The 21,875-nt window shown below is 56.9% G+C and overlaps 1 protein-coding gene across 4 annotated transcripts in view; it reads left to right on the top strand.

The window, feature by feature from the left end:
- Positions 1–21,875, top strand: part of PRDM15 (PR/SET domain 15) — a 53,963-nt gene that overhangs the window by 8,546 nt on the left and 23,542 nt on the right. For 3 of the 4 annotated variants that reach the window (XM_079766865.1, XM_079766862.1, XM_079766863.1), the window contains exons 2-11: positions 6,182–6,227; positions 6,729–6,822; positions 8,694–8,847; positions 12,049–12,301; positions 14,951–15,052; positions 17,929–18,165; positions 19,108–19,237; positions 20,754–20,935; positions 21,061–21,155; positions 21,568–21,655. In XM_079766865.1, the coding sequence (XP_079622991.1) occupies positions 6,191–6,227; positions 6,729–6,822; positions 8,694–8,847; positions 12,049–12,301; positions 14,951–15,052; positions 17,929–18,165; positions 19,108–19,237; positions 20,754–20,935; positions 21,061–21,155; positions 21,568–21,655 (1,372 nt within the window). In that variant the 5' untranslated portion in view covers positions 6,182–6,190. The remainder of the gene's footprint in view (positions 1–6,181; positions 6,228–6,728; positions 6,823–8,693; positions 8,848–12,048; positions 12,302–14,950; positions 15,053–17,928; positions 18,166–19,107; positions 19,238–20,753; positions 20,936–21,060; positions 21,156–21,567; positions 21,656–21,875) is intronic. The other variant, XM_079766864.1, reaches the window with a different exon arrangement.

The following is a 21,875-nucleotide window of genomic DNA, read 5'->3' as shown; positions in this document are numbered from 1 at the left end:
CAAATGTGGCCATCTGGTTCCGGACAAAGGTGCGAAAGCGATTCAGTGGTGCTGACGCAATTGGACATCTCTAAGCACAAAAATGAACTTGGGCTGTAACCTCACATCTTGTACAAAAATTAAATAAAATGGGATATTAGACTTACATGTAAAATACAAAAAGGTAAGTCCTTTCTAAGAAATATAGGAGAAAACCTTTGGGACTTAGAGCCTAGTGCAGAGGTCTTAGATGTGGCACTAAGAGCACAATCCAAAATGGAAAGCCTGGTAAGTTGGATTTCATCAAAACTGTGAAGAGGATGAAAAGACAAGCTCTCACCAGGGAGAAAATATTTGCAAACCACATATTCGACAGAGGATCTCGATGTGGAAGGAACTTGGAAAACACAGCAATCAAAAACCCAGGCAGTCCAACTGGAATATGGGCAAAAGACAAGAAGAGACATTTTACTGAAGAGGATTTCCAAATGGTAGCACGTTGAGAGGGTGTTTAATCTCATTAGCCATTAGGGAAGGAAATGCAGATTAAAACCATAGCAAGAGACCACTGTACCTCTGTGAGAAAGGCCAGGATAAAAACTGTGAACCAAATGCTGGTGAGGAGGGGGGAAACTGGGTCTTAAAAACTAAACATACAGCCCGGCCAGTGTGGTTCAGTGGTTGAGCGCCGACCCACGAACCAGGGGGACACGGTTTGATTCCTGGTCAGGGCACATACCCAGGTTGCAGGCTCAATCCCCAGTAGGGGGCGTGCAGGAGGCAGCCGATCGGTGATTCTCTCTCATCATTGATGTTTCTCTCTCTCCCTCTCCCTTCCTCTCTGAAATCAATAAAAACACATTGAAAAAAAACCCACAAAACGAAACATCCACTGAACACGTGTGTATTATGTGGCATTGACGCGGCTCTGACTCCTGGTGACCCTATGAATGAGTGACAACCACAATGTCCTATAGACTTGTTCCTCTGGCTTTTTTATGGAATCAGTTCATCTCCTATGTAGTCTTCCTCGTTTCCTGCTGCCTTCCATTTTACCAATACCCACTTAATATGTGGCCAGAGAGGCATTTGTGGGCATTTACCCCAGAGGAATGACCACTTATGTCTTCAGGAAACCCTATGCACAGTTGTTTATAGAGGCTTTATTCATAGTAGACAGAAACGGGGAAATCCTGTGTCTTCAGTGGGTGAGTGGTTCGGCCGTGTCATGGAATATTATACAGCCGTGAAAAGGAACGAACTCTTCAGACACGCATCAACCTGCATGGGTCTGAAGGGCATTATGCTGAGTTAAAAAAAAACAAAACAAAACAAAAAACTAGTTTCCAAGGTCACACACTGTATGGGTCCATTTACACGGCATTCCTGAAATGAACCGTGACCGTGACCGATGAAGTCAGGGCTGGTGGGGAGCAGGAGGTGACCAAAGGCGACACAGACCGAGGTCCCCCAGCAGGAGGACAGTCCTGAGTCCTGATGGCAGTGTGGTCGCATGAGCCTGCACCTGTGATAAAATGGCACAGAAGTAGGTGCACACGCGCTGTGCCACGGCCGGTGTTCCTGGTTTGGATGGCGCCCTGGCCTTGGTGCTGCCGTTATGTAAGAGTTTTTGTATTCTATACATAGTTATGTAAGACACGAGCCTTGGGGACAGCAGAGCGAAAGGCACATGGGACCTCTCTGTGCTATTTTTGAAACTTCCTGTGGATCTGTAATATTTCAAAACTTAATAACAGCCAAGCTAATCTTCCCTGTGTGGCTCACCTCGTGCTTCTCTCGGGGAGTGCTGCTTTGCACCCTGAAAAGGCCCTGGTATGTCAGCCAGGCCAGTAGTACATGCCCAGGATGCAGCCCTATGGCCCTCCTCTGCCTCCCTGTGCCATGTGAGTGGGCAGGGATGGCCCGGGACGTCCCCGCCAGGCTAACAGATGGAAGGACCTTCGTGTCACACACACAGCAGCCTCCTGGAAAATGCTGGTTTCTTTACTTACTTTTAGCTACCTGTGTTTTAAAATTAGGAAGTTTTCATTTTCCACCGTCTCAAAGCTGATTGCTTTTTCTAAAGCCCAGCATCTGTAGATCACGTTAAAAAGTAATCTTTTACCACCTCACATCCATTCGGATGGCTACTATTTTTTAAAAAATCAGAAACTAACAAGTGTGGGAGAGGAGGTGGAGAAACTGGGACTCCAGCACGCTGTTGGTGGGGATGGCGAGTGGTGAAGCCGCATGGAAGACAGCACGGAGGGTCCTCCAAAAATTAAACGTAGAGCTGCCATCTGACCGCAGTCCCACTTCTGAGTGTACACCCCAGAGCTCTGAAGGCAGGCTCTCACAGAGGTGTGCGTGCACGCCTGTCCCCAGCAGCCGTCATTCACAGCAGTGAGACCACGGCGGCACTCCAAGTGGCCAGCCACAGAGGACAGATAAACGGTGTGCTCCATCCCGACAACGGAACGTGATTCCGCCTTAACAAGGAAGGACGGCCCTAACCGGTGTGGCTCAGTGGATAGAGCGTCGGCCTGCGGACTGAAAGGTCCCAGGTTCAATTCTGGTCAAGGGCATGTACCTTGGGTGCAGGCATATCCCCAGTGGGAAGTGTGCAGGAGGCAGCTGATGGATGTTTCTCTCTCATCGATGTTTCTAACTCTCTCTCCCTCTCCCTTCCTCTCTGTAAAAAATCAATAAAATATATTAAAAAAAAAAAAAAAGGAAGGACGTTCTGGCACACGCTGCAGCATGAATGAACCTTGAGGACATGATGCCGAGTGAAATAAGGCAGTCACAGAGAGACAAGTACCGTATGTACGTGAGGGACGAGAGTAGTCACATGCCTATTAAATGGTCTTTTTAAAATGGCCTGTGCGCATTCTGCCGTCGAGCCAGCCTGGGCTTCCTTCGCCCGCCCGGGACCCTGGCACCGCCCTGTCTGCTGGGGCCTGGGTGCGAGGGTCTGCGCTGGGACAAAGGGTTGTTCCTCGGCTTCTCAGGTCTCTGCTGGGTGAGCGCAGGCTTTAGAACTCCGTGGCTGGCGTCCTGGAAAGACACCGTGCTTTTACAGAAAACGTGTGCCGAGCTCGCAGCCGTCTGAGGAGATTTCCGGGCTTTCCACGCTGCAGGCGGCGGTGGGGCCTCTTCCCATCTCAGTCCTGCACGGGGGACTGCTCAGCCCGGAGAGGAACCGGCCCCCGTACCGCCCACGGAGGCTCCCGTGCCCCTGGAGCACAGCCATCACCGGAGGGGTGGCACGGGCCTGACCTCAGGCAGCTGCTCCGCCCGTGCAGGTGCGCCACTGAGCGGAACCTGGAGGGCCGCCTTCCTGGTCACCACAGGGAGGCCTGCGCACGTTGCTCTAGATTCCCCCCACTTTGTTGAACGGGTAGGGTTTCCCTGGGGAGCTGAGGCATTTGCCAGCTTCTCCCCAGAGGCGGAAGATGAGGACACATTGGTTTGGCCAAATCTGGGTCCTCCCAGCAGCCCCCTCTGTGTCCTCCCAGAGGCCCAGACCGCCCCTTGCCCTGCAGCGGGCCGTGGAGGGGAGGCTCACGCTGGTGCTGCTGCCCCAGGTAAAGCAGTGCTGTAGCCAGCCTGGTGTTGGTGGGTGTCCCGGAAGTGCCTGGGCGAGAGGGTCGCTGTCTTATTGGAGCTGATACAATGTTCTCCGGGGCGCAGACACTTGCCCGAAAGACTGCCCTTTCCTGTAAGAGCGTCATTGCTTTGCAAGATTTGTTGACTAGCACAGATTTCTGTTTTTGTTTTGTTTTGTTTGTTTTTGTTTTAATATATTTTATTGATTTTTTTACAGAGAGGAAGGGAGAGAGATAGAGAGTTAGAAACATCGATGAAAGAGAAACATCGATCAGCTGCCTCCTGCACACTCCCCACTGGGGATGTGCCCGCAACCAAGGTACATGCCCTTGACCGGAATCGAACCTGGGACCCTTCAGTCCGCAGGCCAACGCGCTATCCACTGAGCCAAACCGGTTAGGGCCAGATTTCTGTTTAAACTGTCATTCCAGTGTGTGTAGCAGGAAACCCTTAAATAACCTTAGCGTCCACGGCAGTGAAGGCGAGCACAGGCCGATGCAGCCCCCCTCGTCCCGGAGGCCACAAAGGAGAAACACCTCACTCCAGGCCTGGCCTGCTCGGGGCAGGAGCAAGCTGGGGCCTCCGAGCCCTGGGCCATGGGTGCTGCCAGGAGGTGCTCCGTAAATACCGAGAGAGTGATCTAAGCAGTTACCATCACTTTTACTTGAAACGAGTAAGATTTCCAGATCTCACTGCTAATCTAACCAAACTTCTAACCTCGTGGCGTACATTGTACAAATGAAGGATTTGAAACTTTTCGACCAGCTCTTCGTTATCTGACGGTCCAGTCAGCAGCTATCTGGGCCCTGCTGTACGCGGAGGGTCGTGTACAGAGTGCGTGAGGGCCCCGCTGTGCGCGGAGGGCCGTGGACAGAGTGCGTGGGGGCCCCGCTGTGCGCGGAGGGCCGTGGACAGAGTGCGTGGGGGCCCCGCTGTGCGCGGAGGGCCGTGGACAGAGTGCGTGAGGGCTGGCGTGTGGAAGAGGTGGCCAGTCCGCCAGCACTCCGCCCCGGGCCTGTCCACGCAGGTGCTGAGCCGGTGCTGCTGGTTCCCGCCTGGTGGCCCTCCAGGTCCGGTGAGGGGAGAGCCACTAGATAAACAGCTCACACATTGATGATCCAGCGGTGAGAACTGGGGAAGGGAACTTGCAGGGCGCTTTCAGGAAGTGTTACAAGGGCCCTAATTGGGATCAGAAACACTCCCCGAAGAAGTGACAGTTACACCAAGACTAGAAGAATGAGTAGGCGGCAGCCAGCAGCAGAGATGGGGAGAGGGTCCAGGCTAGGGGGCAGCGAGTGGGAGGCCTGGAGGCAGGAAGGAGCTGGGGACTAAATAAAACAAGGCCGTGGTGGCCGAGAGGGCCGGTGAGGGGGAGGTGGGCACAGGAGGCTGGGGGTTTGGATTTGGTCCCAGGAACGGGGATGCCGTTAAGCTTCGGGTTGGCAAGTAACATGATTGGGCTCATGTTCTAGAAGAACCCCGGTGCAGTGTGGAAAGTGGGGGCCAGCCAGGGTAGAGAGAGCAGGAAGAGCCACCTTCCCGGTGGGAGAAGGTGGGGCGTGGCCCAGGGAGGTCGCGGAGACTGCTGGGAAAATGTACACCCTGGTTATTTCGTTGGCATTTTAGGGCGAATGGCAGTCCCATCTCCCTGCCTTGTCCCCTTGTTCATTCCCTCGGCCGCAGGGAAGTTCTGTTCTCTGCGGACGGAAAGCGTGTTGGGCAGATCCGAGTTTTCCTTTGGACTTTGCATTGTCTGTTTCATTCTTCAAGCTCCTGGGGAGGGGGGGCTTGTGGAATAGCTTTCAGGCAGTGCAGGCTGCACCCTTTCCCCAAAGGGGTACACGGCAGCGGGGCTCGGGCGACCAGGAGGGTGCAGGAAGGTGCGCCGGGTTGGCTTGTCCGGGAGGAGGGGTGGGGGAGAAGGGCGTCCCTGGTGGGAGGCATTGTTGGTGCAGGTGCATCGCCCTGCCTGCTTCCCACAGCGGCACGAGGTGAGCCTTTCCGGTCCATTCTCTCGGTCAGGAATCGGGCTCTGGAATTAACACGTGCAGGTCCCCCTGAAATATGTGGGGGGTCTGAGCCCAGCTGCCTCTGTGCCGGTCACTCTTGAGCTGTGCCTGGAGGATGACTAGGGAACAGAAGTGACCGGATCTGACAGGGGCGCCCCCCGCACGAGGTCACGGTTGCTTTAGTCCCAGGAGAACCGAGTGCTCCCTGGGTCGCAGGCCCCCGGAGGCAGCACAGGCGCGGTTGCCCCGGGGGAAGTCACAGACCAGTGAGGAAGGAAAAAAAGGGACAGTGTGAAAAGTGGCTTTTAAAAAATGATGATATATTTATTTTACCAATGGAAACACGGCTAGTATAAAAAGATGAAAGTGTGAATTCATGCAGACTTCCTCATAGAGGCCATTCAACTCAATTGCTTTTATTAAAAACAACATTATTTTGGGTGAGAACACATTTCAAGGCCCAGCCCCATCCCACCATAAAGGGGACCCCCACCCCCCGCCTGTGCCTTAAAGCCCAGGCGCGAGGAGGCCGTTAGCAAAAAGCCCGTCACTAACGACACTCTCTCGCTCTCGTGCCCTGACAGGTGTCGGCGATGGCTGAGGATGGCAGCGAGGAGATCATGTTCATCTGTGAGTGGCCTGGGCCCCGGTGTGGCTGCTGTGGCGCCGGCTGTCCGGGCAAAGCCACGTCCACATTTGGTCTTTATCAGACAGAAGAGCTGTCTTTTTCAGTTGAGATGGCTTTACTTGCTTTAAAAAACACGATTTATTACACGAGACACGTGTTGCCGGGTGTAGTTCCAACGGGCTCATCTTTCTAAACTCCCAGCAAAGCGCACGGCGCAGGGGGCGGCGGCGGATGCAGCAAAGTAACCCAAGGGCATAGAAAGGGGCTTACGATGCGGTAGATTGATGGTAAACGGTGAACTTGGTGACTTTGTTTATTGTCATTCCTTGGGAAGCTCTCATTCTTCGTCACCACAGTGGGGACTCATGTACCATTGAGCTGAGCCTTCTCCTTGGGCACGTCCTGGGTTTGCACTGTTTTGTTTGTGGGGAGCACTTCAGTCACCCCCATCGGGCTCGGAGCCAAGCAGTGTCCTCCTGGTGACGCTGGCTGTCTATTTGCAGGGTGTGAGGACTGCAGCCAGTACCACGACTCGGAATGTCCTGAGCTGGGCCCGGTGGTCATGGTCAAAGACTCCTTTGTGCTAAGCAGGGCCAGGTGAGTGAGCGCCTCGGACTGTGTTTGCAGTGCTGCCTGTCTGACAGGGTTGTCCGCGTGTCCACTGCAGGGAGGGCCTGGCTGAGGGGAGGGCCTGGCTGAGGGGAGGGCCTGGCTGAGGGGAGGGCCTGGGTGCGGGGAAGGCCTGGCTGAGGGGAGGGCCTGCCTGCAGTGAGGGCCTGGGTGCGGGGAGGGCCTGGGTGCGGGGAAGGCCTGGCTGAGGGGAGGGCCTGCCTGCAGTGAGGGCCTGGCTGCGGGGAGGGCCTGGCTGCGGGGAGGGCCTGGCTGCGGGGAGGGCCTGGCGGTGTCACGTCTGCACGAAGGGGGGCACTGACTTGTAGTGAGAAGGACCGTCCTCCGCTCCCAGGGGCGCCTGTGATTTCCATGCCCCTGTGAACTGAGTGGCGTGCCGCCAGGAGGAGCCGAGACATGTGTCAAGCTTCAGAGGGAATGTCTGTCTCGTTCATGGCTCTGAGCAGCCACACTGAGACCCAGACAGTGCCAGGAAGAACGGATGGGTTGGGTTGGTTTATGGGCTGAGGAGCGATGGCCAAGTTGTAGGTCTCTTCGCACGGTTTCCCTGTGGCCCGAATGTAGGCCGCCATCCTGCCGTCAGGTGCCCCCTGTGGGCAAGGTGGGATGGGGTAGAGGCAGTAGTGAGTGCAGGTCGCAAGGCAGAGCCATGGCAGCTTCTGGAAAAGCACCTGCAGATCCAGTCAGGAGGCTCGGTGGCCCTGCCATGCCATGTGTCCCCGTGGGAGCCGTGTCACTGGGGGCGGAGCAAGGGCTGAGTGACACGCAGCAGCTCTTTGAACTTGGACGAGGCCTTCTCTCTGCACCTCCGTTGCCTCATCTGTAGATAGAACAGCATAGCAGTCCCTGTGAGATCACTGTGCTCAGTGTCCACGGTCCGGTGCCGGCACATGGAGGCACTGTCCTCATCGGTGCTGTTTCTAGAAGCCTCCCAACTGGTTTCCCAGCCTTTTTATTTATTTCCTTTTCCTCACTGTGAGTTACCTTCTCAAAACAAAGAGATTAATATTCTTGCCTAAATAGAGATTGGGTCAGCGCTCCCCCAAACCTCCAGCGGCTGTCTGTGCCCACAAAACTCCACTGGGGGCTGTCTGTCCCACAGTGGGACCCTCCGTCCGGTTCCTCCGGCTCGCTGATGCTGTGGCTGGTGCTGGAGTCCCAGCCCACGTGCCCTCTCCTCCAGCACCCCTTGACCTTCTCCTGGTTTCCTTAAAGAGCCCGCACCCTCCATGAAACCGGCGGTTCAGCCCAGCCGGAAGCCTCCTCTGGCCTTTGGAATACGTGGCTCTTTCTGTCTTTCTCGTGGACTTTCCACGTGGCACTTCGTCCCGAAGCTGCCGTAGTCCTCTCTCCCTGGACTGTGCTTCGCTAGTGAGAGCTGTCTGCGCCATCCCTGCTGGCCCGTCACACCCGCCCCTGGAGCACCGGAGTGTTGGCTCTGTCTCTGGTGGACGGGATTGTAACCGTCCTTCAGTAAGTGGCCCTCCATCGTGTGCGTGGGGTGGTCCGTGAGAGCCAGCTTTTCATCTCTCGTAACCATCTGTGTCCTGGTGCGAGTGGCTGCCCCCGCCGATGGTGCTCAGGGACTCGGTTTATTTTGTGTGTGTTTTTAAATATATTTTTATTGATTTCAGAGAGGAAGAGAGAGATAGAAACATTAATGATGAGAGAGAAGCATTGATGGGCTGCCTCCTGCACGCCCCACACTGGGGATTGAACCCGCAACCTGGGCCTGTGCCCTCACCAGGAATCGAACTGTGACCTCCTGGTTCACAGGTCAGTGCTCCACCACCGAGCCACACTGGCCGGCACAAGGACTTATTTTGTTCCATGTGTAGGTCATCCCTTCCTTCCAACTTGGAAATCAGACGACTGGAAGACGGAGCCGAAGGCGTGTTTGCTGTAACGCAGCTCGTCAAGCGAACGCAGTTCGGTCCCTTTGAGTCGAGGAGAGTCGCCAAGTGGGAGAAGGAATCCGCGTTCCCGCTGAAGGTAAAGGCGGTGCCCCCGGGGCGGGGGAGCCCGTGCTGTGTGACCGTCCTCCGTGCGAGGGGGCCGCACAGCCACCCAGTGCCAGTGGCTCACAGACGTCCTGGGAATATTCTGCCGTTTCCAACAAAAGGCTGTTCCTGTAATTTCCAGCCTCACAAACACCGAAGAGAGGGTGTTTGAGATGTCTGCAGGAGGTGCCCCAAACGCTGCCGCCGCTTGTTCCCCCCCAGGTGGGCGTTGCAGCCGTGGGAGGTGACAGTTCGGCCACGTGTCGCAGTGGGGTGTCGGACTAGTTGCCGTCACACCGGGGCCAGTGCATGTGCTTGCCCAACTCTTTCTGAAGGAAGGCGTCTTGTTGAGGCAGCGAGGAGACACGGGTACAAAGCGTGGCAGCTCTCAGAAGCCCGTCACTGATAAGACAGCTTTTATGTGAAAGAGAAAACAAAATAGAAGTCGCAGGGAGGGCTTAGCAGCGGAGATAAGACCGTGGGAGCTCCAGCAGGCCGGGGGCCCGCGCGCTGTTGGTGGCTCTGTCCCTGGGCCTGGCCCGGCACAGCCCCCAGCAGGCCTGTGAACTAGACGGGGGAGCAGGGCGCCGGGGCAGCAGTTCACCACAGAGGGGACCTTCCTCACGGACCCTTAGCAGAGATCCACCTTTCGGGCCAGAGATGAAGTAGATGACCTCAGGTTTGGGGCTTGGAAAATGGACCTCACGAGGCAGATTTCAGCACAACGGGGGAAGGAAAGGCACGTGACGTTCACGAGAAAAGAGGGAAAGGAGAGAAGGCGAGGCTGTCGGCTGCTCTCCTTCAGGGGACCCGGGCCACACGATACACAGTCTCCGCGGCCACGCCCCTTTGAACAAGTCCTTTGTGCCCGTCTTGGTTTCTTTCCGTGACTCCTTCTGAAGGTCTGTGTCTGACCCGAGCTGTTCTCAGTACAGGCTCAGATTGGCACCTGTGTGCCTGGAGCGCTTTATGCCACCGGAGGGAGGCCGGGCCCACTGGAAGCGCACTCCACACCAGGTGGGGTCACTGGGCACCTGGCGGCCCTTCCGCCCTCCCCTCTAGTGTCCGAGGGCTTCATCCTCAGAGGGGCCTCCAGCCCCTACAGGAAACGCTCAGGAGAGGGGAGAGACTCCTTCCTCCAGGGAGGAAGTCACAGGCATCAGGAAATAGGGGACAGGAACCCCTGTACTTGTGTGGTTACTTTGAACTTCAGAATATTCAAGCCTCTCCGCCTGCTGCCTGCCTGCCTTTAACCCACAAGGAACAGTGCTGGTTTGCAGCTGAGGGCGCCCCCTGTGAAGACCGAGGGACTTGGCTAAGGTCGCTGAGCACCCTGTGATAGAGCCAGGAGAGCTCACGTGTCCCGATGCCCATCTGGACCATGAGTACAGCCTAGCATCCTATTCCCACCTGGGCCACGTGTGGGACTCAGGTGCCCAGTCACACCTGGACCAGGTATAGAATTCAGGTGTCCCAGTTCCCAGCTGAGCTGTGCATACAACTCAGGTGAGTCGGCGGCACTGGACCAGGTATAGAGCTCAGATATCCCAGTGACACCTGGGCCAGGAGTAGAACTCCAGCATCCCAGTTCCTAACTGGGCCGTGGGGAGAACTCGGGTGTCCCAACGACACCTGAATCAGGTGTAGAGCGCAGGTGTCCCAGTTCCTACCGGGGCCAGGAGTAGAGCTCAGGCATTCTAACTCCCAGCGAGGTCATATTTAGAACTCAGATGTCCCGACGATGCCTGGACAGGGCGTAGAGTTTAATGACATGTGTGCTAGGAATGGAACGCAGCTGTTCTGATGACACTTGAACAAGGAATGGAACTCAGGTGTCCTCATGCTACCTAGGCCAAAAGAAGGATTCGGATGTTCTTTGCCCACTCCAGGAGTAGACCTCAGACATCCCGCTTCCCAGCTTGGTCATGAGAGACCTCAGGTCTCCTGGTAACTCTTGGCCTAGGAGTGTACCTCAGGTTATACTCAGTACACCCTTGGCCTAGGAGTGTACCTCAGGTTATACTCAGTACGCCCTTGGCCTAGGAGTGTACCTCAGGTTATACTCAGTACGCCCTTGGCCTAGGAGTGTACCCCAGGTTATGCTCAGTACGCCCTTGGCCTAGGAGTGTACCTCAGGTTATGCTCAGTACGCCCTTGGCCTAGGAGTGTACCTCAGGTTATACTCAGTACGCCCTTGGCCTAGGAGTGTACCTCAGGTTATGCTCAGTACGCCCTTGGCCTAGGAGTGTACCTCAGGTTATACTCAGTACGCCCTTGGCCTAGGAGTGTACCTCAGGTTATGCTCAGTACGCCCTTGGCCTAGGAGTGTACCTCAGGTTATGCTCAGTACGCCCTTGGCCTAGGAGTGTACCTCAGGTTATGCTCAGTACGCCCTTGGCCTAGGAGTGTACCTCAGGTTATACTCAGTACGCCCTTGGCCTAGGAGTGTACCTCAGGTTATACTCAGTACGCCCTTGGCCTAGGAGTGTACCTCAGGTTATGCTCAGTACGCCCTTGGCCTAGGAGTGTACCTCAGGTTATGCTCAGTACGCCCTTGGCCTAGGAGTGTACCTCAGGTTATGCTCAGTACGCCCTTGGCCTAGGAGTGTACCTCAGGTTATACTCAGTACGCCCTTGGCCTAGGAGTGTACCTCAGGTTATGCTCAGTACGCCCTTGGCCTAGGAGTGTACCTCAGGTTATGCTCAGTACGCCCTTGGCCTAGGAGTGTACCTCAGGCTATACTCAGTACGCCCTTGGCCTAGGAGTGTACCTTAGGTTTCCCTGTGCCACCTGGGCCACTAATGGAACTACCCAGGTACCCACCTAGACCACAGCTCAACATCAGGTGTTTCCGTTTCCAACTGGGCCGTGCATAGAACTCAAGTGTCCCCGTAGCGCTGATGTTCCAGTCCCCACCTGGGCCAGGCATAGAACTCGGGTCTCCCTATGACACCTGGATCTTTTACCGTGTCCCCCACTGTCTATTGCCTATGACCAGCCTGACCTGTGTAAGACCCTCGTAGCTACTGTAAACCCCTGAACAGGACCAGTACACAGCTTCATGTGTCCTCCACAGTAGAACCGTCTAGACTGCTTAACCCCCCCCCCCCCCCCCAACACACACACACGCTGACACGCAGACGGGTGGGTAACAGGATCCTCCTCGGCCCCTGGCGGGCGTGCTCCCCTCAGGTGTTCCAGAAGGATGGGCACCCCGTGTGCTTTGACACCTCCAACGAGGACGACTGCAACTGGATGATGCTGGTGCGGCCGGCGGTGGAGCCCGAGCACCAGAACCTGACGGCCTACCAGCACGGCAACGACGTGTACTTCACCACCTCGAGGGACATCCCCCCTGGCACCGAGCTGCGCGTGTGGTACGCGGCCTTTTACGCCAAGAAGATGGACAAGCCCATGCTGAAGCAGGCCTGCTCTGGTGTCCACGGTAGGTGGGAGCCTCGCCGTGGGGCCGAGGGCCTCTTGGCTGCACGCAGGAACCCAGCGTTAGTGAGGAATTGTGCTGGCGAGCTGGCTGTGCGTGGGGAGGACAGAGGGGGTGGTTTGACCCCCTTGTCCGGTCTGTTCTGCTTGTTAAATATCCCAGCGGGCAGACAGTTAGAGCCCACACCGGAGCCAGACGTCTGCTGGTGGGAGGTTGCACCTCGTAGCTCTGGGGCAGGGAGTCCTTCGCACTCCACAGTGACTCAGCCTCGTCCTCTGAGGCTGCGCGTTGTCCCTGGTTTGGGCAGAGGAAACCGACCACAGAGGGGTGAGGAGCCTGCCCTGGTCCCAGCGCAGGAGATGGAGGAGTCTGGCTCCCGGGTGGGGCTGTCACCTTGCAGCCTCCTCCAGAATCGGGGTGTGTGCGTCCACTTGTGTGTGCACACATGTATGTGTGCGCAAAGAAATACCCCGTGACAGTCATACATGTGATTGGCTCAAACCTGATGTTTCTGTTGGAAAAGCAAATCAAAGTGCGTATCTGACAAACCAGGGTCCAGGAAAAATAAGTAAATAAAAGTTGAGTGACTAAATAAATAAATAAATAAAATGCTGTCGTCACCTTAAAAAATCTCTCCTGCCTGTGCGTCTTGGTGGCACGGGTCCTTTCCACGGCCCCGAGAGACCCCGGGACACGGCTGCCACCAGGCTTTGTTCACCTGTCCAGGGTCACCAAGCTCCTTCTGACCTGGTCTCCTTGTGCCCGATTCCTTGTGGCATAGGCAGCTGACGCCGTGTGTGCCTGGGAGCGGCCAGACGGCCTGTCAGCATTTGGGTTGTTAGAGGCTGACCTTGTCGTTTGTGTCCTGGATGATGGCACACCCCTCACGACTCTCAAGGTCAAGGCCAAAGCAGAGCCTGGTGCCACTTATCGGAGTTACCGTTGTCCTGTGTCTTTTTACCTGCTGGAGAGCTCTTTCTTTCATCTGGAGCTGATTTTGGAGACGATAGATTTTAATGAAATTAGTCCTAACCACTCACAATTCAGGAATATGAGGGTGGCTGGTTCCTCCTCTACGCTTCTGAGAACAGCGGGGGGTGGGGGGTGGGGGCAGAGAGAGCACCTAATAATTATGTCAGGACAACCAGCATAAACTGGAAGGCAGGCTCACCCCAAGCAAGGCTTTGAGTTAGGTACTCTAAAATTTTAGAAATACTTTTTATGGTTTTCTGTTTTGAGACAAGTGGCAAGCAAGTATTTCTGAAAATGCATGGAAAGTTGTTGACTCCTCTTACCTATGTGGTTAGTGGGATTCTTTATTTCTCTTCTTCCTGAGAGCACCACCTGTTGAGTGATCATGTAGCCCTGGCCGTGCTGGTGACTCTCAGGTAGGCCTTTCCCCGGGGCCCGAGGTAACACCCGCCTCTGTGTGCCAGGCCCGTGGGTCAGCTAGTGACACAGCAGCTGCCCAGGCCCCCCCGCACTGCCTCTGCCCGCCTTTCCCCCGATACCAAGTGCATGAGCAGTCTTCGTCGTTCTGGGTGATTCAGTTAAAGGCCCAGGAGTTGCTGTGCGAGTGGCCCATGAGTGTCCACACGGGCTGTGTAGTGAGCGAGTGGACGTGGTGGTGATGGCTCATGGCCTCGGTCCAGCCCTGATCAGCCAGGCAGGGTTAGAGAAACCAGGCTGGGCCAGAAGATCAGGGCCCCAACATTTAGGTCCCACGAGAGCACCCGCAGTTTTTTTTTAAAGGAGCTGTAGTTCCCCTCCTCAGAGCCAGGGCCTCCCTCTGTCCTCCATGGACCCTGGTCATCTCCTCCCTTCTTAGCCCCCGTGGTTTTGCAGGGAAGGACTGGAGGCACTGCGTGGACAGCAGCCACCCGCCCCGGGGGGCTATTCAAATCCAAATGCAGATTAAATGGATTTAAGACTTCAGTTTCTCGGGGACACGAGCACATGTGGCCGCCGTCCCGGACAGCACGCTCAGAGGATTCCTATCGCTGCACAAAGTGGTGGCAGCGCTGGGCGAGGCGGCGGCCACACCAGGCTCAAGGCACACTGACTGGCTGTGTGAGTCCCTTGTTGTGGGAGCCGATGAGAGAGCGAGGAATTTGGTTTTGTCTGTAGGATGCATTTTTTTTCTCCAGGTTGTATGAAGGATGGGCCTGGTCCCACTAGACCCGTGGTCGGCAAACTGTGGCTCGCGAGCCACATGCGGCTCTTTGGCCCCTTGAGTGTGGCTCTTCCATAAAATACCATGGCCTGGGCGAGTCTGTTTTGAAGAAGTGGCGTTAGAAGAAGTTTAAGTTTAAAAAATTTGGCTCTCCAAAGAAATTTCCATCGTTGTACTGTTGATATTTGGCTCTGTTGACTAATGAGTTTGCCGACCACGGCCCTAGACTGGCTTTTTGGAGGAAGACATGTTTCTGTGACTGGAGACAGACCCTGCATCAGGTCACTGTGGCTCTCGGAGCTCCGTGTCCTCATCTGTGACATGAGGACATCCCGAGAACAGGGTGGTGCCTGGACCATTGAAAGTGGTCCATGGGCGATCGCTGTGTCATTGCCACCTGTAGGACAGGTGGTTTTCTGCAGGGCGGGGCCTTCGTGGACAGATGAACTGCGGTGGGTCACCTCGTCTCTCTCTTGAAGCTGCAGGCACCCCGGACAGCAGCACCCCGGTGGAATCCGAGCCGAGCCCATGGGTGTGTAAGGTGTGTTCCGCCACCTTCCTGGAGCTGCAGCTCCTGAACGGTAAGGCGGGGCCGGCGGGGCCGTTGTTGAGTCAGAGTTCTGAAAGCCCTATGTTGAGGTCACTGAGACTGGACTCTCTAGTACACCATCCCTTTGGACAGCAAAATGCATGGCGTCGGAGGCGCCCTGGCTTTAGTGAGCCTCAAGCCTGTCTCCCAGGCCTGCGTGCCTGGGGAACCAGCCCCGCCCAGTGCCTCCCCCCCACCCAGTGCCTCCCCAGCCCAGTGCCTCCCCCAGCCCGGTGCCTCCTCCAGCCCGGTGCCTCCCCCCCTCCCAGTGCCTCCCCCCGACCGAGGTGCCTCCCCCCCACCCAGGTGCCTCCCCCCCACCCGTGCCTCCCCCAGCCCAGTGCCTCCCCCAGCCCAGTGCCTCCCCCAGCCCAGTGCCTCCCCCCCACCCGTGCCTCCCCCGCCCAGTGCCTCCCCAGCCTGGTGCCTCCCCCAGCCCAGTGCCTCCCCAGCCCGGTGCCTCCCCCAGCCCAGTGCCTCCCCCAGCCCAGTGCCTCCCCAGCCCGGTGCCTCCCCCAGCCCAGTGCCTCCCCCAGCCCAGTGCCTCCCCAGCCCAGTGCCTCCCCCAGCCCAGTGCCTCCCCAGCCCGGTGCCTCCCCCAGCCCAGTGCCTCCCCCAGCCCAGTGCCTCCCCAGCCCAGTGCCTCCCCAGCCCAGTGCCTCCCCAGCCCAGTGCCTCCCCAGCCCAGTGCCTCCCCAGCCCAGTGCCTCCCCCACCCAATGCCTCCCCCAGCCCAGTGCCTCCCCAGCCCAGTGCCTCCCCCACCCAATGCCTCCCCCAGCCCAGTGCCTCCCCAGCCCAGTGCCTCCCCAGCCCAGTGCCTCCCCCAGCCCAGTGCCTCCCCAGCCCAGTGCTTCCCCCACCCAATGCCTCCCCCAGCCCAGTGCCTCCCCAGCCCAGTGCCTCCCCAGCCCAGTGCCTCCCCCAGCCCAGTGCCTCCCCAGCCCAGTGCCTCCCCCACCCAATGCCTCCCCCAGCCCAGTGCCTCCCCCAGCCCGGTGCCTCCTCCAGCCCGGTGCCTCCCCCCCTCCCAGTGCCTCCCCCCGACCGAGGTGCCTCCCCCCCACCCAGGTGCCTCCCCCCCACCCGTGCCTCCCCCAGCCCAGTGCCTCCCCAGCCCAGTGCCTCCCCAGCCCAGTGCCTCCCCCAGCCCAGTGCCTCCCCAGCCCAGTGCTTCCCCCACCCAATGCCTCCCCCAGCCCAGTGCCTCCCCAGCCCAGTGCCTCCCCAGCCCAGTGCCTCCCCAGCCCAGTGCCTCCCCAGCCCGGTGCCTCCCCCACCCAGTGCCTCCCCCAGCCCAGTGCCTCCCCAGCCCGGTGCCTCCCCCAGCCCAGTGCCTCCCCAGCCCAGTGCCTCCCCAGCCCAGTGCCTCCCCCACCCGGTGCCTCCCCCAGCCCAGTGCCTCCCCAGCCCGGTGCCTCCCCCAGCCCAGTGCCTCCCCAGCCCAGTGCCTCCCCCACCCAGTGCCTCCCCCAGCCCAGTGCCTCCCCAGCCCGGTGCCTCCCCCAGCCCAGTGCCTCCCCAGCCCAGTGCCTCCCCAGCCCGGTGCCTCCCCCAGCCCAGTGCCTCCCCAGCCCGGTGCCTCCCCAGCCCAGTGCCTCCCCAGCCCAGTGCCTCCCCCAGCCCAGTGCCTCCCCCGCCCAGTGCCTCCCCAGCCCAGTGCCTCCCCAGCCCGGTGCCTCCCCCAGCCCAGTGCCTCCCCAGCCCAGTGCCTCCCCAGCCCGGTGCCTCCCCCAGCCCAGTGCCTCCCCCAGCCCAGTGCCTCCCCAGCCCAGTGCCTCCCCAGCCCGGTGCCTCCCCCAGCCCAGTGCCTCCCCCAGCCCAGTGCCTCCCCAGCTCATGCTTTTACACTTTGGCTTGAAGGGCCTCTGCATATCTGGCATCACGAGGTCTTCTGGCTCGTAAGCTCAGCAGTGTATTACAGTGGGCGGGGGGAGGTCTGTATTTTATCTCGTCTTTCCAAGTGTTTGCAGCCAGGTGCGCTCACTGTTGCCTTGTTCTGTGCGGCTGAACCGCCAAACCCTTCTATGACATGTGTCACACAACATGTGTCTGCTGTGTAATTTTCTTTTTCTCCCTCGTTCTTGAGGGCACTCGCCCAGCACAGTGTCCCTCCATATGGGACAAATGAAGGCACAGCGGCCTCTTCATACACAGCGCCTGAGTCGACCCAGTAGAGCTTTACAATAGGAAGAATCAGTCCTGGGCCCAGGGAGCACCCAGGTGCCTTCTGTCACCTGGTGCATTAGTCCCATCCTCCCGCCAGTCCTCCCTCCTCCTTCCTGCTGGTGCCGGCTGGGCTGTGCCGGACTCACCTTCAGGGGGACTGTGGCTACTCGTCCAGTTTTCTTGTCTTGGGAGGCCTCTGAGGCCTTCTTCAGTTGAAAATAAAGCAGTTTTTGTCTTTTTGCTTTTATGCAGTGTTTTTAAAGACATGGTGTTTATCACAAATTGAATATTTCTCTTTTCCTCTTAGAGGTTACACTTTTAAGTAATCGTGTTATGTATTTATTGTGGAAAAATTAGAAAATGCAAATAAGCTTAAAGACGAAAAGCAAAATTGCCTAGACTGTTACCATCATGAGAGACGCGTTGACATAGCCTTCCACAGTCCTCTTCGCACATATGTGTGTGCTCAGCCTTTCCTTTGTACAGAACTGCCCTGCTTTTATCATCTGACTGTTTAAATACTCGTTGTGCTTGGTGCATGGGAATGCTCTCTTTTCAAAAGCAGTGGGAATACAGGTTACCTCTGCAGAGGGCGCACTATTAGCAAATAAAATTGAAAACAGAAACAAGCAGTCGGGGAGGGAGCGGACACTGACCGGCTCCCTCGCGCCCCTGTGCCCCTGCCTCCCTCTCCTGCAGAGCATCTGTTGGGTCACTTGGAACAAACCAAAAGCCTCCCCCCAGCCAGCCAGCAGGAAGGGGCTCCAGAGAAGGAACCTGACGGGTCTCGGGGGGAGCCTCCCGCAGTCCCCAAGAGCATCAGTGCAGCCAAAGAGCAGAAGAAAAAGCCTCGAAGGGGGAGAAAACCCAAAGCCTCGAAACCCGAACAGAAACCAGAACAGCCACTGGTCATCATTGAAGACAAGGAGCCCGCAGGTGAGGGCTGGCCCTGGGGGCGGAGCCAGCAGGTGAGGGCTGGCCCTGGGGGCGGAGCCTGCAGGTGAGGGCTGGCCCTGGGGGCGGAGCCAGCAGGTGAGGGCTGGCCCTGGGGGCGGAGCCTTCAGGTGAGGGCTGGCCCTGGGGGCGGAGCCAGCAGGTGAGGGCTGGCCCTGGGGGCGGAGCCTGCAGGTGAGGGCTGGCCCTGGGGGTGGAGCCCGCAGGTGAGGGCTGGCCCTGGGGGCGGAGCCAGCAGGCTGTGCTCTGTGGACCTGACAGGGTCTGAGGGGTTAGACTTCCTGCACAGTTTCCCTTCTCTAAACAGGCCAGGGCCAGTGAAGGGGCAGGAGCCTCTTCAGCGATTAGTTCACTAGTGGTTAGCTGCATTAGTTCACTAGTGGTTAGCTGCATTGGGAAGGCATGTAGGAGGCAAGTGGGAGGACCAGTGCTAATTTTTGTGTGTAATCTTCCCATGTTTCGTTTGTCCAGAGGTTCGGACCCGGGTCCCTATTATTGTGGTTATGTCATATTTGTCTCTTGTGTTTGCGGTTATCTGCTTTTGAACATACTCAAGGTGGCTTGTCTAATAACAAAATTAATATTTCTCAGTCTCTGACACCCCTAATTTAATACATTTTAAGATCCCAATATGTGTGAAAATGTTTTGGTTTGGGTTGGTCTGCTGAGGGATTGAAATAGTGCTAGGACTGCCGTGGTTTTAAAAAAGCATCACAATTTATAACCTAGATTTGAGTTATGAATACCATTTTGATTTTCTATATATTCAGATAAATATGTGGGTTCTAAAACATCGCTAGTTTTCCTTTCTTTTGTTAACCGTGTAAACCGGCCCGGCTGTGGTGCCCTGGGCGTGCCGTCTGGGCTGGCTGTGTTCCGTCCCCTGCCCAGCTGTGACGTGGCGGTCCCGTTCTGTCTGCACAGAGCAAGTGGCAGAGATCATCACCGAGGTGCCACCGGACGAGCCCGTGCCTGCGGCGCCCGACGAGCACATCATGGAGCTGGTTTTGGGGAAGCTGGCCACCACCACCAGCGAGGCCACTTCAGTGCCAAAGTGAGTCCTGCCACAGCGCTCGGGGCAGGAAGCGGGGGGCAGCGGATTCGTGGGGAGGGAGGGCCTGACGAGAGGGGTTTGCTTCTCGTGGGGGAAGCGGATGAGTGTGTTTCTGAGCAAGCAGCAGGAACACTCTGGACCTAGGAGCTTAATGGTGCGTCCACTGTGAAAACAGTTTGAGAAATACTTTTATTTGGTAAAATAGATATAACATGAACTTTACCATCATCATAATTTTTAAGAGTATAGGTCAGTGGTTTTAATACATTCACTATCTTTATCTTCCTTAAACTGAAACGCCATATTATTTAATAATTATTCCTTATCCCCCTGCCCCCAGCCCCTGTCTGTGAATCTGAACACCCTAGGTGCCTGTGTAAGTGGAATCACACAGTATTGGTCCTTCTGTGACGGGCTTACTTCACTCAGCATGATGTTCTCAAGGTCCATCGAAGTGTAGCCTAGGTCAGAATGTCCTCCCTTTTCAGGTTGAGTAACATTCACTGTGGTATGGACCAATTGGTTTATCCATTCCTGCTTCCGTGGGCACTTGGGCTGCCTCCCCTCTTGCCTATCTATATATATAAGGGAGTAATATGCAAATCAACCAAACGGCAGAACGACCAGAATGACCGCTCGACCAGTTGCTGTGAGGTGCACTGACCACCTCTCGGTCCCTTCCCCCAGCTGTCAGGCTCTGATCACTCGATGGCGAATGGGGAACTGGGGGTGGGTGGCAGTGAGGGGTGGGGCCAGCTGCGGCATCTGGGAAAGATGGCCCTGATCACAGGCCAGGCCTAGGGACCGTACCCATGCACGAATTTTGTGCACCGTGCCTCTTGTTATGAATATTGCTGCTGTGATAAAGCAGTTTTGTATTTGAATTTCTATAAATTGTATCCCTTACTTGGTGTTTTCCTTTTCCTTTCAGCGAACAAGGACAATATTTGTATTTTGTTGTCATTCTTGGGAAATTACTGTCTTGAAGCTGAATGAGCTGGTGGCAATTTTTTCTCCACCAGCTCTTTTTGGGGTTCCTCTTATTATTATCAAAGTGCACCTGGTCCTTCTTAGGCTGGAATCCTGTGGAAATACTGAAACCAAAGTCATGTCAGAAATGCTGTTACCTGTTTACTTATTTAGTCTATCTGAGTGCCCGGAGAGTTTCCATGGAAACAGTCAGAAACACAGCAGAAGAAATTTTAAAAATCAGGATCAGGGAGAATATAAGACAGTAGAGGCCGTACCCGGGAGGAAAGCTGCAGGGACCCGGCTGCTCTAGTTGAAGCGCACGTTGCGTGTGACATTCCTGGTGGCCAGAGGCAAACGCAGTAAGATGGGTGCCTGGTCTCCTTCTGGTGCCCCTGGCTCTGGGTGATGCCGAGCTTGGCCCCTTTCTCCCATCGAGCTGGGACGATTTGGAAAGACCCCTTCCAAGATGACTGTAACCTTGAGCTCTTTCCCCCCCTTGAACTCAGTCTCCCACCTGTCTTCCTGTTTACCTTCCACCTGGCAGGTTCCCGCATCATCAGAGCGGCAGCATCACCCTCAAGAGGAGTCTGATTCTCTCCACTCGGCACGGCATCCGGCGGAAGCTGGTGCGGCAGCTGGGGGAGCACCGGCGGGTGTACCAGTGCGGCACCTGCAGCAAGGTCTTCCAGAACAGCAGCAACCTGAGCCGGCACGTGCGCTCGCACGGTGAGTCCCAGCCTCTCCCGTGGGCGGCGTGGCCGAGGGCTGCCCGCCCCGCGTGCAGGGACAGGGCGCGCGCGTCTCCGGCCGTGCTGCAGTCGTGGATCGGCTTGTTCTTGTTGGCTCCGTAGGCGACAAGCTGTTCAAGTGTGAGGAGTGTGCGAAGCTGTTCAGCCGAAAGGAGAGTCTAAAGCAGCATGTCTCCTACAAGCACAGCAGGAACGAGGTGGGTGCAGCCACTGTCCTCCTCCCAGCTGTGGGAGAAGCAGGCCACGGACCGAACAGTCAGCATGGGGAGGGAAGTGAGAGTCAGGAGAGAGGAGAGAACCACAGCGCCGAGCCCCGCGGTTCTGGACGCATCCAGGTGGCCTGGCCTTGTCCGGACAGGCAGCCAGAGGAGTGGCGGGAGCAGGTGGCCCTTGGGGCTGTGTGGGTGCCCGAGTATGGGGTGCCCTTTCTAGGGCAGTTGGGCGGGAAGAGTGAAAATTCTTCACGTTCCTAAGCTGAGTAGGAGAGCAGTAGAGAAACGTCGTAAACCACACACACACGGAAGTTGCTAGAATGTTTCATCAGGGAGCTCGTTCTGCTTGAGCCTCTGCGGGGCTCCTCCTCTCTCTGACGTGCTGCCCTCTGCCCAGGTGGACAGCGAGTACAGGTACCGGTGTGGCACCTGTGAGAAGACCTTCCGCATCGAGAGCGCGCTGGAATTTCACAACTGCAGGACAGGTGAGCGGGCCGGCCAGCCTTGAGTCCCAGGTGACGGGGTGGGAGCTGGGGGACGTCAGAAGAGGGTAAAGGTAGGGGTAACAAGTAACCCCACCACTCGTGTTGCTTCCGAGCAGTCATTAGCTGGTCTAGAGACAGATGGAGACGTCCTGTGTCAAAGGAACTTACGTTCCCACTTCCTCTTACACATGCCCCACATGTGAGATTCCACACATGCCGT

This window comes from Cnephaeus nilssonii (assembly GCF_951640355.1).
Source record: "Cnephaeus nilssonii genome assembly, chromosome: 3".
Taxonomy (NCBI): Eukaryota; Metazoa; Chordata; class Mammalia; order Chiroptera; family Vespertilionidae; genus Cnephaeus; species Cnephaeus nilssonii.
Note: the sequence above shows the minus strand (reverse complement) of the source record. Positions and strands in the feature narration are given on the sequence as shown.